An 18,771-nucleotide genomic window follows, 5' to 3' on the forward strand; every position below is an offset into this window, starting at 1 on the left:
ATTGTGGTCGTGAATGATCCTTAAGTTCAACCCTTCAACCTGAGCTTCCATAATTTCATTATTATTCAGTTTCACATGCTTAATCCAGACCGTGTATCATGACAGTAATTGTTAATGAGGACATGTAACATAGTCATATGAAACCTTTTGACCCTAAGCTGTAATGTCATATAACAGTACATCCTATTATCAAATTAACGTTTAATTCCATGATGTTTAAGAATATTCAAATGCGGTGTTTTTTAACGCTCAGAACGCACTGAATCCACAAATAGGCAATATCACATTTAATATATCTTTTTTTTTTAAAGACATTGGTATTCACTTGTTTGCACATCATCACGTTGTCCAAAAAATTATGCATACAACCTATCTGATGAGTTGTGAAAATTGTGAATTATGTTATTGCATGCTCGTGAACATAAAAATCGACTCTTAAATCATCCAATACTGGACAACTCGGTCACAATGTCTTTTACGCAAAAAATTTATTATTGTTTGCCATCTTGAAAAATGGCTGCCAACTTGGATTTTCAAGTAGATAACTTTTTTTTCTGAAAAGATTGACCATTGTGACTATCTCTGACCAGCTCCATGCTTGAATCACAAATTTAACGAACCCTGTGAAAACAGCACTAATCTGTTCCACTCACGCTGCCGGTTCACGACTCTTATCTCGCTCTCTGCGTCTTCCCACACACTGCTCGAATTTGGAATGCCATCCTATTGACCCTTTCCAAAGTTTATACAATAACCTTTCTTATTTCAATAAACTTGATAACCATTGCACCTTTAATAGTGTTGTTAATTGCAGGCTGCCTGGCGTTTAGGGCCAATGCTCAGCAACCGTCATCAAAAAAGGTAATGGTCGAAAGTATTTACATCCATAACTGTGCAAATGATGAATCTTGTCATTCAAGAACAAAACTGGAAGAAGGAATACTCAAATAAAAAATAAATTATATATGACTGCGTAGGTTTTCGCGACTGTGCTGTCGATATGGGTGATGTGTTTTTAGGGCTGTACAGTGTTTTGTCGGGCATGATGTTCGCGTTACTCTCCAAGTGCTCGGAGCTTCTGCAGAAAATGAGTGAAACATTACACATCATATCCAGCAACAGTCAGTTCAACCCAAAAAGCATACGAGAGCCAGATGCTGTATTATTTCAGACACATGATGAAATCTCACCACATGGGGATGCTGCCATGAAAATAATATGCATCATTGAATAAGGAAGGAGCTTTCTTTTTACTCGTTTTATTCTCCAGAAGTCGTGACAATATGCATACATAACACGTAGCTACTCACAGCCAATATGGTGCAAAATGGTTGATTGGCGTAAGCCACGCAATAATCTGCACAATCGTTAGGACCGTCCACCATCTGACACAGCTAAACAAATGAAATTGTGTCACGTGCATGAACGTTTAATGCACCAATTATTATGCTTTGAGCTCACTTGTAAGTTGAAGAAAAATTCTCCCAACAAAACGTGGTAATTTACAACAGTTTAAACGTCATCAGGACAAGAGTCAGGAAATCGAAATAACTGTCTCCTGACCTGGATTCCTAAATAGGTGTCATGATCTCACAGGAATAACCAATACAAATTAAAAAAGATATTAACCATGACTATATATTTTGGCAAACATTACGCAGGTATATATAGACCAATGAGCATACTATAAAATTCGAATGATTGATTATGACTGTTCATGGATATACAAGCCTGTAGCAGGATAGCATTTCATAGACTGAATATAAAACCCAGGTGACAACTGTTTATTTTTATATTACGGACATTTTGCATGTTGAACTTCTTTCAAATCGTATGTAGCCAACCGTACTAAGCATTTTAATCATGTTCATACATTTTTTTTTGCTCTATGTTTACAATTTGTATTACTTTCTACCCGCACCATTTGTGAATAATGTGCATGAGACAGTTTACGATCATTTGGCGCTATGTTGGTTATAATTGCCACAGAGATCACGCCTTGCTGGACTTGCCATAGAACTCGAAGGTCATTTCAATAATAACAGCTGAATTATGGACTGTCCTGGTAAAACGTTGTAATCTACAAACTGTTCAGATGGTAGTTGGCTTTTTGCGCAGTATTTAGATTCAGTGGATAAAAGTGATTAAGGTCACTGGGCAACCATCTGTGAGGAGATGATATAATGATAAAGAGTATCAAAAGTAGATGTTTAATTCTGAAATTGAATCCAATATGCGTTTTGTTATTTATTTATGGGTTCAGTCTTTTCTTCAGAGGATCCCTCAATAGAGCTCTGACAGGCTCGGACATTTAACTTCCCGTAGAAGGAATGATTTAAATCCATGCATTCATCACGCATAGTCAGAGAAGCACCATCACACCAAAACGTGTGACCTCTTGCGACGGCATTTTCATTAAGTGCTCTTGCTGCCAATACCAGTGTCGCGCGTGATTTGTTTGATTCACTTATCACAGGGGCGATGCCATTCCTTTGAGGGTCGCAGTCCACTTCGAACGTCAACCACCAACTGAAGTCCACAATTTGCTCGAGTGCGCATCAAGACGGGCGAAGCGTCCAAAAAGTGACAACCATCATCCTCGAATTAAGATCTCAATCACTAACAACAACCGCCATTCGCCACTAAGTGGCGGTGACATCACCATGGCGCTTGTGTCAGGCGATGAGCATAGATTGAGGCCATTAAAAGACCGGTCGCAGACACAATGGTGACATTTCTGACGAAGTGGAACCATCGGATGCCAAGAAAGTGTCTTTGAAATTGCATGTGGAATGACTGCAGCTGATCCAATCAGCTTGAAGCATTGTCCAGGGCTCGGCACCATACAACAAAACTGACAAAAACAGTACTAGTAAACTCTCTATTTGTTGCCCAGATTTAAACGTTTCTGGGACAAGATGCGGTTCAGACCATTCATTATTCTTAAGGCCAGTCCGATCCGGCGCATGAAATCAGGTTTACATTGTCCATTGCCGGTCAGTGTGCGGATGATAGGTAGATACATTCTTCCACTGCTTTGGCAGCATTGCCGTTCATTATACAGGGTGCTTCTGGAGGTCCAGAGCCCAGGTTCTAGACTTTTGTTTTCTGCCATGAATCATTGTATAAATTTTCTTGCATTGTTTGGTAAATGTTGGAGGACTACAGTGTGAATGGTTCAGAGTCAAAGGCTGCCTTCAAATCAATGTAAGCGACATGTGGTGGGCGATCGAACACGGTGCAGTTTTGCAAGTCAGTGGAGATTAAGCACAGCATCCGTCGTAGACTGATTCATTAAAATAGAAGGGAACATTTGCAATGCATTTATTCTGAGTTTAACTCGGCAATTTTTTGAACGAACGTGGCCATCATGTTTCCTAAAGGTGATATGATGTCAGATTCATCTTTCTTGAATTGCGTCAGTGGTCTCTAACAGCCGAGTGTCGATACTCCTTGGTGTCTCTTTGTTGCTGTCCCGTTCACTCGACACAATCCTGGGCCTTCACTTTATTCGGCTGCTGCCGTAAAAACCGCAGTGTACTCAGGATGGAGGCACCAAGGATGAACAAAGAAACACAGAGCAAGGCCAGAGCAGACACGATGCAGCCTGAAAGTCCTGCATAGGGAGGAGAGGATCAAGGATCAGGATCAGAGGTCACTTGTGGAACCCACCAACAACTACACTGTTACCACCTTCCGACTCAGACATCTGAGCCATTCAGTGTAGGGCCCTCCAATTATGAGTGTTTGTCCTCTGGCTATTTCCTGTACCGAGCTGATATCAAACCATGCTTACACTGGCCTAAAAAGGTCCGAATCTGGCACGCATGGCCACTGGCAAGTTATTGATATATTCCTTGCATATGACACGAGTCAGTTTAAGTCAAACAGCTTTACCAGGTCATTGAGATTAGTGGCAACCCATTATTTGTGTAATAAAGGACTCCGTCACACGATGTTGATCTCCGTTGGTCCTTTATTTGTGTTCGTCTTCCGCTCACCCCACTGGCCTCCTCCTCGGTCCAGCGTCGTCTCTCCTTGCGCCCTGCGTACTCTGCAGCTACCCTGCTGCTCCGCTCTGCAGCTACTCTGCTGCCTGTGCAACCTCGCACCCCCTGCTAGTCCTCCGCTAGCTCTGCGGCTACTCTGCTGCTCTGTGCAACCTCGCACGCCCTGTGCTAGCCCTCCGCTAGCTCTGCAGCTACTCTGCTGCTCCGAGCAACCTCGCACACCCTGTGCGCCCCGCGCACTCTGCTCTCTCCTCACCCTGCTGGCTGGCGCCGTCTGGTGAGCCCCATCAGCCTCCAAGCTGAGGGCAAGGCGACCACCCAACGTGGTCTCCCTCTTCACTCCCTCGACTGCTCCAGATGTCTTCCTGTCCCCATCCTATAACCTCTCCCCCACGTGACCCTGACTCCTCCCTCTCGGCTCGTCACATCCGGCCTGCCCATTTACGCTCGCATTACATTTGCATATGATGTTGGTAACACGGCTCAGATTCTGCAGTTGAAAAGACCTGGTGCCTCCTGAGCTGTTCCAGGCTGGCTCAGCATGGCCCCAGTTTGGCTCAGTTGTACAGTGGAAAAGAGGTTTGGAATGGTTAAGCTATTATCCATCACATCAAAAGCAATCTGTATCAGTGTGAATTATCGAGTTCATACGCTCCGTGTGAGATCAATTACTAATAAATATAACCTTCACCACCATCACCGTCCATGGGCAGATAGTCTTTCGGTTTCTACTTCACATTTCGTCATGTGTTTCCACTTTCTTCTGTCTTGTGCCAATATGCTCAGGTAGTGGCACATCTTTCTGGCACGAATATTTTATGACGTCATTACATTCTCTATTCGCTCTTCTTCTTTTTCAGGTTACTTCCATTCTTCTGAGCACACTTTAAATGTTCCTGTTATTGTCCATCTTACATATGTGTCCAAAAAGTGACAGTTTCCTTCTCATCATTGCCTGCATCAGGTCTTCTATGAACAACATTTTTCTTTTGTCTACGTTGGTCACTGTAGATGTACTTTAGATGCAGTATCCTTCCATAGTACATTTCGAATGCCAATATCTTTTCTCGGTCAGTCTTTTTCAATGTTCATGTCTTGCAGACATACAAGGCTGTACTGACCTCGTGTGTTCTTAAGATGATCAGGTTTTTCTTGTAGCAGATTTTCTTCTCCAGATGTTTTTGCATCCTGCAATTACTCATTTAGCCTTTGCGATCATCGCTCTTGTCTTTCATGCAGTGGTTGTCCTATGTCAGTAGACTTCTCTAAAATTCAAATTCCTTGACATTCATAATCATGCTGCTTTCTATTATTTCTTCATTCTCAATTTCCTTCCTTCCGAACATCATCGCCTGTCTTTTTCACGTTATTCCTCAGTCTTGTATTTTATCTTAACTTTGCATATGAACACTTTCCTGCAGTACAATTCAGCTTTCTTCCATGTCATCCACGAATCTCAGGTATATTTTTTATTAGTCCTTGCACAGATATTCCTTACAATAACTCTTTTCGAGTACGGGACAACGTTGTTTGGTGACAGTGAATTTCCTTGTTTCATACCTATTTTAATTCTTCCTGTACAACTTTTAATGACGACTTTGACCTTTCACCTATATCCTGCAGAATCTGTCAGACTTTTCCGTACTCTGGATGATCTTAACGTTGACCATGTTATATCTTGCTTGCTGGAATCTAATGCTGTCTAGAAATCTATGAAACAGCTGTAAACCAGCCTAGTCTTTTTCTGATATGAGCCTTATGTACTCTTCCTATATTTCCTAAACTCTGGCTGTTCATCCACCAAACATTCCTCAGCCTGTGCTTTGAATCTATTTAATAGTATTATCAAGAATACTTTCCTCATGTGGCTTATTAGTGCGATGGTTCTGTAATTTTTACCATCGGTGAGATTTCCTTTGTTGGGTATCATCACAAATATGGATTTTGTCTACTCCTCTGGTATTTTTTCTTCTCTCCATACTTGCTTGCATAGCTCGTGGATTTGTTTTACAAATCCTTCCCCTCCAGCTTTTATCATTTTTCCGCACATGCCCACTCTGAGACTTTTGTTCTTCTTCAGATGTTTTATTGAATTTTCAATTTCGTCATACGATAATTTATCGTTTTCTTCATCTCCTGGTGGTAGGGCTATAATTTCTAGTTCATCCACCAATTCTATTCTCTATACAAATCGCTGCAATACTTAGTCCATGTATTTTTTTTTGTCCATCAAGATCTTACCATCTTTTATCGCTGTTTGCTGTGGTTACCACTTCCTATTTGTGCTCTTGACGAGTTTGTAGACCTCTCTGGTCTTGTATTTTCCAGCGTAGTATTATAAGACGCTACATTGCTTTTCCCACCCTTCCTGCTCACCCTTCATTGCTAATGTCCTTCATTGCATAGCTTTTTGTACTTCGTCACCATCTCCTGCTATTCCTTTATCTTTAGCCTTATTTTTGCTCGATTCTTGTGCTATTTACATTTTTTGGGGTTTTACTACTAAGGGTATTCATGCTTCTACAGCTTTCTCCACTATCTTCATTAGTGATAATGCCTTGGTGTCTATGCTAAGGTGTTCTATTTCTGCCCCCTGATTCTACTCGATCTTTCTTCTTCATATTTCCTCCTTATCTCCTAGTTCGAGTGACTCTGTGTTCCTCTTCGTATCATATTGCATTCTAGATATACCTTTTTATTTTTAGTCGTAAGTTGCATAGTACCAAGCTGTGGTCCAAAGACACATCAGCTCCTTGGAATGTTCTGTATAGTCGAACTGATGTTTTCCAGCGTCTATCGATCATTACCAGATCGATCACATTCCTATGTTTTCTATCTGGTGCCCTGCATGTCCATTTTCTGCAGTATTTCTGCATGTATTCGTCTAATATATGAGCATCTCATGTTTTGAAGCAAATTCTAGCGGTTTTTTACCTCTTCTTGGTTCTTTCGGTAAAGTCACGTAGAAGGGAAGTAATAAAATAATAAAAATAAAAGATAATAAAACAATTCTCACGACGTTTCGGCCACAACGCAAGCAGCCGTCCTCAGGTGAAAACCAGGTCCGTCGAGGCGACAGAGTCTGAATGAAACAGCACACGGGCTTGGAGCATATATATAAGCTGGGCGCATTGACAAAGGAATTTGCATATCAACAGGAATTTAGCATATTTATGGGAAATGCAGGAATGTAATTAGTAATGCATATGCATGTGCATTATGCAGGATTAACAGCATCAAAGGGAGCTGCAGTTACTGCTGCTGCAGCAGTTGCTGCTGCTGCTGCAGTTTCTGCTGCTGCTGCTGCAGTTTCTGCTGCTGCTGCAGTTGCTGCTGCTGCTGCTGCAGTTGCTGCTGCTGCTGCACTTGCTGCTGCTGCTGCACTTGCTGCTGCTGCTGCACTTGCTGCTGCTGCTGCACTTGCTGCTGCTGCTGCAGTTGCTGCCTTATCCATTTTAATATAACACTATGTATTATTCTACCCACCCTAATGTGTATCATACTGCTATATGTTTACTGTACAATTACGACCCCATACATTACTCTGCACACTGCACCATGCCAGTGAGTGGAACGCGGTCTGAAAGTCACCGTTAACGTGAACACAATCAGTTAAGATCCGAAATGGTTTATTACGTCCTTCCAATGATTGCTAAGCCAGAATCCATCTTCTCGGTTGAAATTGTCTTTGTGTTTGTATATGTGGATCGCCTCATGAACGAATCTCTCATGATAGCCAGATGGCTTGCAGAGAACCTCTGTCTTGGAGAAGTCAATGTCATGTGAGCCCACTGAATTGTAACAGTGATCTGCCACGGCTGAGGTGTTTGTCCTACCGTGTTTCAGGTCTGCCTTATGTTCACGGATGCGGTCCGAGACATGTCGTTTGGTTTCTCCAATGTAACTGCTACCACAGAGGAAACTTAGTTTGTAGACGCCAGGGTACTGTATGTCTGGAACCACATCTTTTACAGACGGGACCAGATCACGGATTTTATGTACTGTGTTGAATCGGACCTGGATCTTGTGTTTAATCAGGATTTTGGAGATCTTTTTTGTGACCCCAGCAATGTAGGGTAAGGTGATGGTCTTGAAAGGCTCCTCAACAGGATCCTTCTTGATGGTTGGAGTGATGGCTTTGCGGATTGTGTAGTCGGAGTAACCATTAGCCTTAAGAGCTTGGCGTACGTGTTTGAGTTCACTGGAAATGTGTTCATGGTCGGAGATGCATTGGGCTCTATGATATAGAGTCTTGATGAGGGAATTCTTCTGGGATGGATGGTGGTGGGAATCCGGTTTTAGATAAGCATCCGTGTGGGTGGCTTTCCTGTAGACAGAGTGGCTCATTGAACCATCAGGTCTCCTTTTGATTAGGACATCCAAAAAGGGTAGCTTGCCATCATTTTCGACTTCCATGGTGAATCTGATGGCTGGGTGTATGGAATTGATGTGGTCGAGAAATTGGTCTAGAGCAGGCCGGCCATGTGGCCAGATGACAAAAGTGTCGTCTACGTACCTCTTCCATAAGGTCGGGCGTAGAGTGGCAGTCTGGATGGCGTCCGTCTCAAATTTCTCCATGAAGATGTTGGCTACAACCGGAGATAGGGGGGAGCCCATTGGGGTGCCCTCAATTTGCTTGTAGAAGGTTCCATCCCAGGTGAAGTATGTATTGGTTAAGCAGTGTCTCACCAGTGGGGGTACCCCAGCATTCCGTCCTTGATGAACCAAGTCTTCAATGATTGCGATGGTGTCAGGCACAGGCACCTTGGTGAACAAGGAAACCACATCAAAACTGACAAGCAGGTCGTCTGGGGACAGGGCAATCCCCTTGATTGTCGATACCAGGTCAGTAGAGTTTAGTACTGCAGAGGTGGTTTTTCCAGTGAAAGGCCGTAGGATTTCGGACAAAAAACGAGCCAGTTTGTAAGTGGGGGAGTTGATAGTAGAGACAATGGGACGAAGAGGTGTATCTTCTTTATGTATCTTTGGCAAGCCGTACAATCTTGGTGGCCTGGCTGCAGAAGGTTTCAACGAGAACTGTTTGGTCTGATCAATTAATGCGGTTGAAGCAGAAATGATGTTGTTGGTTTTGGAGACGAGGCTGTTGGTGGGGTCTCTTTTTATTTTTGTATAGCTGCCATCGTTGAGTAGTTCTTGAATTTTGTTGTTGTATTCTATTTTGTCCATGATGACAGTGGCATTGCCTTTGTCGGCTGAGAGGATGACAATGTCATCCCTCTTTTTTAATTGAGCTAATTCAAAACGCTCATCTTTGCTAATGTTGCTAGCTGGCATCTTAGCGTTTTTGAGGGTTACAGAGATTTCAGATCTTGCTACGTCTGCAGCGATGTGACTCAAGCCCTTGAGAGCTACATCTACTCGAGCAATTATATCATTAACTGGTATGTGTCTAGGTGTGACTGCAAAGTTTAGTCCTTTAGCTAAAACGGATTTCAAACCTTCAGAAATAGGACTGTTACTGCGATTAATTACGACTTTGTTAACATCTAGCTTTTCAATGTGTGGGTCCGGTTTCTTGTTTGAGAGGCGGTTGAATTTGGAAATCAAGTTGTCCTTACATTTAGTCGACATAGCGGCAGCTGAAGAGGCAGTCATTTTTTCCACATGTTCCCAATCCGATGTGGACATTGTTACACTCAAAGATAAGTGTGATTTGTAGAGTGTCTTGTCTAACTGATCTAGTTCGGTGCGCGTAAGTCTGATTTTCTCTGAGATAAGAGCTAAACTAGTTCTAGACAGAATTCGTTTCGCATTAGAAGAAGTTACAGCAGCAGATGTTAGTGTAAATGCGTTTGGTATTACCTTAGAGTCGCGGCATCTCTTCAGAAAGGTGAGAGACTCGATTAGCTGAGCCTTCTTATCCCGGAGCTTGTTGAAGGATCTCAAAGTTATGTGGAAACCCTCCCCGTAGAGGCGGTTAAATTTCGATTTAAAGCTTTCGTGACTGCAGGGATTCATCTTCTTGGTTCTTTCGGTAAAGTCACGTAGAAGGGAAGTAATAAAATAATAAAAATAAAACATAATAAAACAATTCTCACGACGTTTCGGCCACAACGCAAGCAGCCGTCCTCAGGTGAAAACCAGGTCCGTCGAGGCGACAGAGTCTGAATGAAACAGCACACGGGCTTGGAGCATATATATAAGCTGGGCGCATTGACAAAGGAATTTGCATATCAACAGGAATTTAGCATATTTATGGGAAATGCAGGAATGTAATTAGTAATGCATATGCATGTGCATTATGCAGGATTAACAGCATCAAAGGGAGCTGCAGTTACTGCTGCTGCAGCAGTTGCTGCTGCTGCTGCAGTTTCTGCTGCTGCTGCAGTTGCTGCTGCTGCTGCTGCAGTTGCTGCTGCTGCTGCACTTGCTGCTGATGCTGCACTTGCTGCTGCTGCTGCACTTGCTGCTGCTGCTGCAGTTGCTGCCTTATCCATTTTAATATAACACTATGTATTATTCTACCCACCCTAATGTGTATCATACTGCTATATGTTTACTGTACAATTACGACCCCATACATTACTCTGCACACTGCACCATGCCAGTGAGTGGAACGCGGTCTGAAAGTCACCGTTAACGTGAACACAATCAGTTAAGATCCGAAATGGTTTATTACGTCCTTCCAATGATTGCTAAGCCAGAATCCATCTTCTCGGTTGAAATTGTCTCTGTGTTTGTATATGTGGATCGCCTCATGAACGAATCTCTCATGATAGCCAGATGGCTTGCAGAGAACCTCTGTCTTGGAGAAGTCAATGTCATGTGAGCCCACTGAATTGTAACAGTGATCTGCCACGGCTGAGGTGTTTGTCCTACCGTGTTTCAGGTCTGCCTTATGTTCACGGATGCGGTCCGAGACATGTCGTTTGGTTTCTCCAATGTAACTGCTACCACAGAGGCAACTTAGTTTGTAGACGCCAGGGTACTGTATGTCTGGAACCACATCTTTTACAGACGGGACCAGATCACGGATTTTATGTACTGTGTTGAATCGGACCTGGATCTTGTGTTTAATCAGGATTTTGGAGATCTTTTTTGTGACCCCAGCAATGTAGGGTAAGGTGATGGTCTTGAAAGGCTCCTCAACAGGATCCTTCTTGATGGTTGGAGTGATGGCTTTGCGGATTGTGTAGTCGGAGTAACCATTAGCCTTAAGAGCTTGGCGTACGTGTTTGAGTTCACTGGAAATGTGTTCATGGTCGGAGATGCATTGGGCTCTATGATATAGAGTCTTGATGAGGGAATTCTTCTGGGATGGATGGTGGTGGGAATCCGGTTTTAGATAAGCATCCGTGTGGGTGGCTTTCCTGTAGACAGAGTGGCTCATTGAACCATCAGGTCTCCTTTTGATTAGGACATCCAAAAAGGGTAGCTTGCCATCATTTTCGACTTCCATGGTGAATCTGATGGCTGGGTGTATGGAATTGATGTGGTCGAGAAATTGGTCTAGAGCAGGCCGGCCATGTGGCCAGATGACAAAAGTGTCGTCTACGTACCTCTTCCATAAGGTCGGGCGTAGAGTGGCAGTCTGGATGGCGTCCGTCTCAAATTTCTCCATGAAGATGTTGGCTACAACCGGAGATAGGGGGGAGCCCATTGGGGTGCCCTCAATTTGCTTGTAGAAGGTTCCATTCCAGGTGAAGTATGTATTGGTTAAGCAGTGTCTCACCAGGGGGGGTACCCCAGCATTCCGTCCTTGATGAACCAAGTCTTCAATGATTGCGATGGTGTCAGGCACAGGCACCTTGGTGAACAAGGAAACCACATCAAAACTGACAAGCAGGTCGTCTGGGGACAGGGCAATCCCCTTGATTGTCGATACCAGGTCAGTAGAGTTTAGTACTGCAGAGGTGGTTTTTCCAGTGAAAGGCCGTAGGATTTCGGACAAAAAACGAGCCAGTTTGTAAGTGGGGGAGTTGATAGTAGAGACAATGGGACGAAGAGGTGTATCTTCTTTATGTATCTTTGGCAAGCCGTACAATCTTGGTGGCCTGGCTGCAGAAGGTTTCAACGAGAACTGTTTGGTCTGATCAATTAATGCGGTTGAAGCAGAAATGATGTTGTTGGTTTTGGAGACGAGGCTGTTGGTGGGGTCTCTTTTTATTTTTGTATAGCTGCCATCGTTGAGTAGTTCTTGAATTTTGTTGTTGTATTCTATTTTGTCCATGATGACAGTGGCATTGCCTTTGTCGGCTGAGAGGATGACAATGTCATCCCTACTTGTTGCCAGATAGAAGGGTAAAGAACCAATTATCATATTTTTGCTGGCAAATGAGGTCCCCATAGTGTAGATGCTTACCCCGAGCTCTCATACTCTGATGGTGCATTGTCCTTGAGTTGTGCGCCTTTTGGCGTCATCTGGTCCAACCCATATGAGACTAGGCTCTAAGGAAAGCTGTCTCGGGTGTGGACCAATCAACTTCAAGGACAGTGCACATTATCAGAGTTATGTTCTTTTGTTTGTATTATGACTGCAGGTATTGCGGTCTATGCAAACATGACTCCTTGTAAAAAGGTGTCAGTTTTGTTGCCAGATAGAAGGGTAAAGAACCAATTATCATATTTTTGCTGGCAAATGAGGTCCCCATAGTGTAGATGCTTACCCCGAGCTCTCATACTCTGATGGTGCATTGTCCTTGAGTTGTGCGCCTTTTGGCGTCATCTGGTCCAACCCATATGAGACTAGGCTCTAAGGAAAGCTGTCTCGGGTGTGGACCAATCAACTTCAAGGACAGTGCACATTATCAGAGTTATGTTCTTTTGTTTGTATTATGACTGCAGGTATTGCGGTCTATGCAAACATGACTCCTTGTAAAAAGGTGTCAGTTTTGTTGCCAGATAGAAGGGTAAAGAACCAATTATAATGTCATCCCTCTTTTTTAATTGAGCTAATTCAAAACGCTCATCTTTGCTAATGTTGCTAGCTGGCATCTTAGCGTTTTTGAGGGTTACAGAGATTTCAGATCTTGCTACGTCTGCAGCGATGTGACTCAAGCCCTTGAGAGCTACATCTACTCGAGCAATTATATCATTAACTGGTATGTGTCTAGGTGTGACTGCAAAGTTTAGTCCTTTAGCTAAAACGGATTTCAAACCTTCAGAAATAGGACTGTTACTGCGATTAATTACGACTTTGTTAACATCTAGCTTTTCAATGTGTGGGTCCGGTTTCTTGTTTGAGAGGCGGTTGAATTTGGAAATCAAGTTGTCCTTACATTTAGTCGACATAGCGGCAGCTGAAGAGGCAGTCATTTTTTCCACATGTTCCCAATCCGATGTGGACATTGTTACACTCAAAGATAAGTGTGATTTGTAGAGTGTCTTGTCTAACTGATCTAGTTCGGTGCGCGTAAGTCTGATTTTCTCTGAGATAAGAGCTAAACTAGTTCTAGACAGAATTCGTTTCGCATTAGAAGAAGTTACAGCAGCAGATGTTAGTGTAAATGCGTTTGGTATTACCTTAGAGTCGCGGCATCTCTTCAGAAAGGTGAGAGACTCGATTAGCTGAGCCTTCTTATCCCGGAGCTTGTTGAAGGATCTCAAAGTTATGTGGAAACCCTCCCCGTAGAGGCGGTTAAATTTCGATTTAAAGCTTTCGTGACTGCAGGGATTCATCTTCTTGGTTCTTTCGGTAAAGTCACGTAGAAGGGAAGTAATAAAATAATAAAAATAAAACATAATAAAACAATTCTCACGACGTTTCGGCCACAACGCAAGCAGCCGTCCTCAGGTGAAAACCAGGTCCGTCGAGGCGACAGAGTCTGAATGAAACAGCACACGGGCTTGGAGCATATATATAAGCTGGGCGCATTGACAAAGGAATTTGCATATCAACAGGAATTTAGCATATTTATGGGAAATGCAGGAATGTAATTAGTACTGCATATGCATGTGCATTATGCAGGATTAACAGCATCAAAGGGAGCTGCAGTTACTGCTGCTGCAGCAGTTGCTGCTGCTGCTGCAGTTTCTGCTGCTGCTGCAGTTGCTGCTGCTGCTGCTGCAGTTGCTGCTGCTGCTGCACTTGCTGCTGCTGCTGCACTTGCTGCTGCTGCTGCACTTGCTGCTGCTGCTGCAGTTGCTGCCTTATCCATTTTAATATAACACTATGTATTATTCTACCCACCCTAATGTGTATCATACTGCTATATGTTTACTGTACAATTACGACCCCATACATTACTCTGCACACTGCACCATGCCAGTGAGTGGAACGCGGTCTGAAAGTCACCGTTAACGTGAACACAATCAGTTAAGATCCGAAATGGTTTATTACGTCCTTCCAATGATTGCTAAGCCAGAATCCATCTTCTCGGTTGAAATTGTCTCTGTGTTTGTATATGTGGATCGCCTCATGAACGAATCTCTCATGATAGCCAGATGGCTTGCAGAGAACCTCTGTCTTGGAGAAGTCAATGTCATGTGAGCCCACTGAATTGTAACAGTGATCTGCCACGGCTGAGGTGTTTGTCCTACCGTGTTTCAGGTCTGCCTTATGTTCACGGATGCGGTCCGAGACATGTCGTTTGGTTTCTCCAATGTAACTGCTACCACAGAGGCAACTTAGTTTGTAGACGCCAGGGTACTGTATGTCTGGAACCACATCTTTTACAGACGGGACCAGATCACGGATTTTATGTACTGTGTTGAATCGGACCTGGATCTTGTGTTTAATCAGGATTTTGGAGATCTTTTTTGTGACCCCAGCAATGTAGGGTAAGGTGATGGTATTGAAAGGCTCCTCAACAGGATCCTTCTTGATGGTTGGAGTGATGGCTTTGCGGATTGTGTAGTCGGAGTAACCATTAGCCTTAAGAGCTTGGCGTACGCGTTTGAGTTCACTGGAAATGTGTTCATGGTCGGAGATGCATTGGGCTCTATGATATAGAGTCTTGATGAGGGAATTCTTCTGGGATGGATGGTGGTGGGAATCCGGTTTTAGATAAGCATCCGTGTGGGTGGCTTTCCTGTAGACAGAGTGGCTCATTGAACCATCAGGTCTCCTTTTGATTAGGACATCCAAAAAGGGTAGCTTGCCATCATTTTCGACTTCCATGGTGAATCTGATGGCTGGGTGTATGGAATTGATGTGGTCGAGAAATTGGTCTAGAGCAGGCCGGCCATGTGGCCAGATGACAAAAGTGTCGTCTACGTACCTCTTCCATAAGGTCGGGCGTAGAGTGGCAGTCTGGATGGCGTCCGTCTCAAATTTCTCCATGAAGATGTTGGCTACAACCGGAGATAGGGGGGAGCCCATTGGGGTGCCCTCAATTTGCTTGTAGAAGGTTCCATTCCGGGTGAAGTATGTATTGGTTAAGCAGTGTCTCACCAGGGGGGGTACCCCAGCATTCAGTCCTTGATGAACCAAGTCTTCAATGATTGCGATGGTGTCAGGCACAGGCACCTTGGTGAACAAGGAAACCACATCAAAACTGACAAGCAGGTCGTCTGGGGACAGGGCAATCCCCTTGATTGTCGATACCAGGTCAGTAGAGTTTAGTACTGCAGAGGTGGTTTTTCCAGTGAAAGGCCGTAGGATTTCGGACAAAAAACGAGCCAGTTTGTAAGTGGGGGAGTTGATAGTAGAGACAATGGGACGAAGAGGTGTATCTTCTTTATGTATCTTTGGCAAGCCGTACAATCTTGGTGGCCTGGCTGCAGAAGGTTTCAACGAGAACTGTTTGGTCTGATCAATTAATGCGGTCATCTGGCCACATGGCCGGCCTGCTCTAGACCAATTTCTCGACCACATCAATTCCATACACCCAGCCATCAGATTCACCATGGAAGTCGAAAATGATGGCAAGCTACCCTTTTTGGATGTCCTAATCAAAAGGAGACCTGATGGTTCAATGAGCCACTCTGTCTACAGGAAAGCCACCCACACGGATGCTTATCTAAAACCGGATTCCCACCACCATCCATCCCAGAAGAATTCCCTCATCAAGACTCTATATCATAGAGCCCAATGCATCTCCGACCATGAACACATTTCCAGTGAACTCAAACACGTACGCCAAGCTCTTAAGGCTAATGGTTACTCCGACTACACAATCCGCAAAGCCATCACTCCAACCATCAAGAAGGATCCTGTTGAGGAGCCTTTCAAGACCATCACCTTACCCTACATTGCTGGGGTCACAAAAAAGATCTCCAAAATCCTGATTAAACACAAGATCCAGGTCCGATTCAACACAGTACATAAAATCCGTGATCTGGTCCCGTCTGTAAAAGATGTGGTTCCAGACATACAGTACCCTGGCGTCTACAAACTAAGTTGCCTCTGTGGTAGCAGTTACATTGGAGAAACCAAACGACATGTCTCGGACCGCATCCGTGAACATAAGGCAGACCTGAAACACGGTAGGACAAACACCTCAGCCGTGGCAGATCACTGTTACAATTCAGTGGGCTCACATGACATTGACTTCTCCAAGACAGAGGTTCTCTGCAAGCCATCTGGCTATCATGAGAGATTCGTTCATGAGGCGATCCACATATACAAACACAGAGACAATTTCAACCGAGAAGATGGATTCTGGCTTAGCAATCATTGGAAGGACGTAATAAACCATTTCGGATCTTAACTGATTGTGTTCACGTTAACGGTGACTTTCAGACCGCGTTCCACTCACTGGCATGGTGCAGTGTGCAGAGTAATGTATGGGGTCGTAATTGTACAGTAAACATATAGCAGTATGATACACATTAGGGTGGGTAGAATAATACATAGTGTTATATTAAAATGGATAAGGCAGCAACTGCAGCAGCAGCAGCAAGTGCAGCAGCAGCAGCAGCAAGTGCAGCAGCAGCAGCAAGTGCAGCAGCAGCAGCAACTGCAGCAGCAGCAGCAGCAACTGCAGCAGCAGCAGAAACTGCAGCAGCAGCAGCAACTGCTGCAGCAGCAGTAACTGCAGCTCCCTTTGATGCTGTTAATCCTGCATAATGCACATGCATATGCAGTACTAATTACATTCCTGCATTTCCCATAAATATGCTAAATTCCTGTTGATATGCAAATTCCTTTGTCAATGCGCCCAGCTTATATATATGCTCCAAGCCCGTGTGCTGTTTCATTCAGACTCTGTCGCCTCGACGGACCTGGTTTTCACCTGAGGACGGCTGCTTGCGTTGTGGCCGAAACGTCGTGAGAATTGTTTTATTATGTTTTATTTTTATTATTTTATTACTTCCCTTCTACGTGACTTTACCGAAAGAACCAAGAAGATGAATCCCTGCAGTCAGGAAAGCTTTAAATCGAAATTTAACCGCCTCTACGGGGAGGGTTTCCACATAACTTTGAGATCCTTCAACAAGCTCCGGGATAAGAAGGCTCAGCTAATCGAGTCTCTCACCTTTCTGAAGAGATGCCGCGACTCTAAGGTAATACCAAACGCATTTACACTAACATCTGCTGCTGTAACTTCTTCTAATGCGAAACGAATTCTGTCTAGAACTAGTTTAGCTCTTATCTCAGAGAAAATCAGACTTACGCGCACCGAACTAGATCAGTTAGACAAGACACTCTACAAATCACACTTATCTTTGAGTGTAACAATGTCCACATCGGATTGGGAACATGTGGAAAAAATGACTGCCTCTTCAGCTGCCGCTATGTCGACTAAATGTAAGGACAACTTGATTTCCAAATTCAACCGCCTCTCAAACAAGAAACCGGACCCACACATTGAAAAGCTAGATGTTAACAAAGTCGTAATTAATCGCAGTAACAGTCCTATTTCTGAAGGTTTGAAATCCGTTTTAGCTAAAGGACTAAACTTTGCAGTCACACCTAGACATATACCAGTTAATGATATAATTGCTCGAGTAGATGTAGCTCTCAAGGGCTTGAGTCACATCGCTGCAGACGTAGCAAGATCTGAAATCTCTGTAACCCTCAAAAACGCTAAGATGCCAGCTAGCAACATTAGCAAAGATGAGCGTTTTGAATTAGCTCAATTAAAAAAGAGGGATGACATTGTCATCCTCTCAGCCGACAAAGGCAATGCCACTGTCATCATGGACAAAATAGAATACAACAACAAAATTCAAGAACTACTCAACGATGGCAGCTATACAAAAATAAAAAGAGACCCCACCAACAGCCTCGTCTCCAAAACCAACAACATCATTTCTGCTTCAACCGCATTAATTGATCAGACCAAACAGTTCTCGTTGAAACCTTCTGCAGCCAGGCCACCAAGATTGTACGGCTTGCCAAAGATACATAAAGAAGATACACCTCTTCGTCCCATTGTCTCTACTATCAACTCCCCCACTTACAAACTGGCTCGTTTTTTGTCCGAAATCCTACGGCCTTTCACTGGAAAAACCACCTCTGCAGTACTAAACTCTACTGACCTGGTATCGACAATCAAGGGGATTGCCCTGTCCCCAGACGACCTGCTTGTCAGTTTTGATGTGGTTTCCTTGTTCACCAAGGTGCCTGTGCCTGACACCATCGCAATCATTGAAGACTTGGTTCATCAAGGACTGAATGCTGGGGTACCCCCCCTGGTGAGACACTGCTTAACCAATACATACTTCACCTGGAATGGAACCTTCTACAAGCAAATTGAGGGCACCCCAATGGGCTCCCCCCTATCTCCGGTTGTAGCCAACATCTTCATGGAGAAATTTGAGACGGACGCCATCCAGACTGCCACTCTACGCCCGACCTTATGGAAGAGGTACGTAGACGACACTTTTGTCATCTGGCCACATGGCCGGCCTGCTC

At 43.9% G+C, this 18,771-nt stretch overlaps 2 protein-coding genes across 2 annotated transcripts in view; one reads left to right on the forward strand and one right to left on the reverse strand.

Annotated features, from left to right (window-relative positions):
• Window positions 1-18,771, forward strand: part of LOC133361317 (zinc finger protein 91-like) — a gene marked incomplete at its 3' end in the record, with an annotated part of 1,159,662 nt that overhangs the window by 752,178 nt on the left and 388,713 nt on the right. The window lies entirely within an intron of this gene.
• The window catches only part of LOC133361289 (uncharacterized), a 52,223-nt gene continuing 35,193 nt past the window's right edge, over window positions 1,742-18,771 (reverse strand). The window contains exon 6 of the mRNA XM_061580225.1: window positions 1,742-3,616. Coding sequence (XP_061436209.1) covers window positions 3,480-3,616 — 137 coding nt within the window. The 3' untranslated portion in view covers window positions 1,742-3,479. The remainder of the gene's footprint in view (window positions 3,617-18,771) is intronic.

This window comes from Lethenteron reissneri, chromosome 72, assembly GCF_015708825.2.
Source record: "Lethenteron reissneri isolate LAM-NWPU_2019-01 chromosome 72, ASM1570882v1, whole genome shotgun sequence".
Lineage (NCBI taxonomy): Eukaryota > Metazoa > Chordata > Hyperoartia > Petromyzontiformes > Petromyzontidae > Lethenteron > Lethenteron reissneri.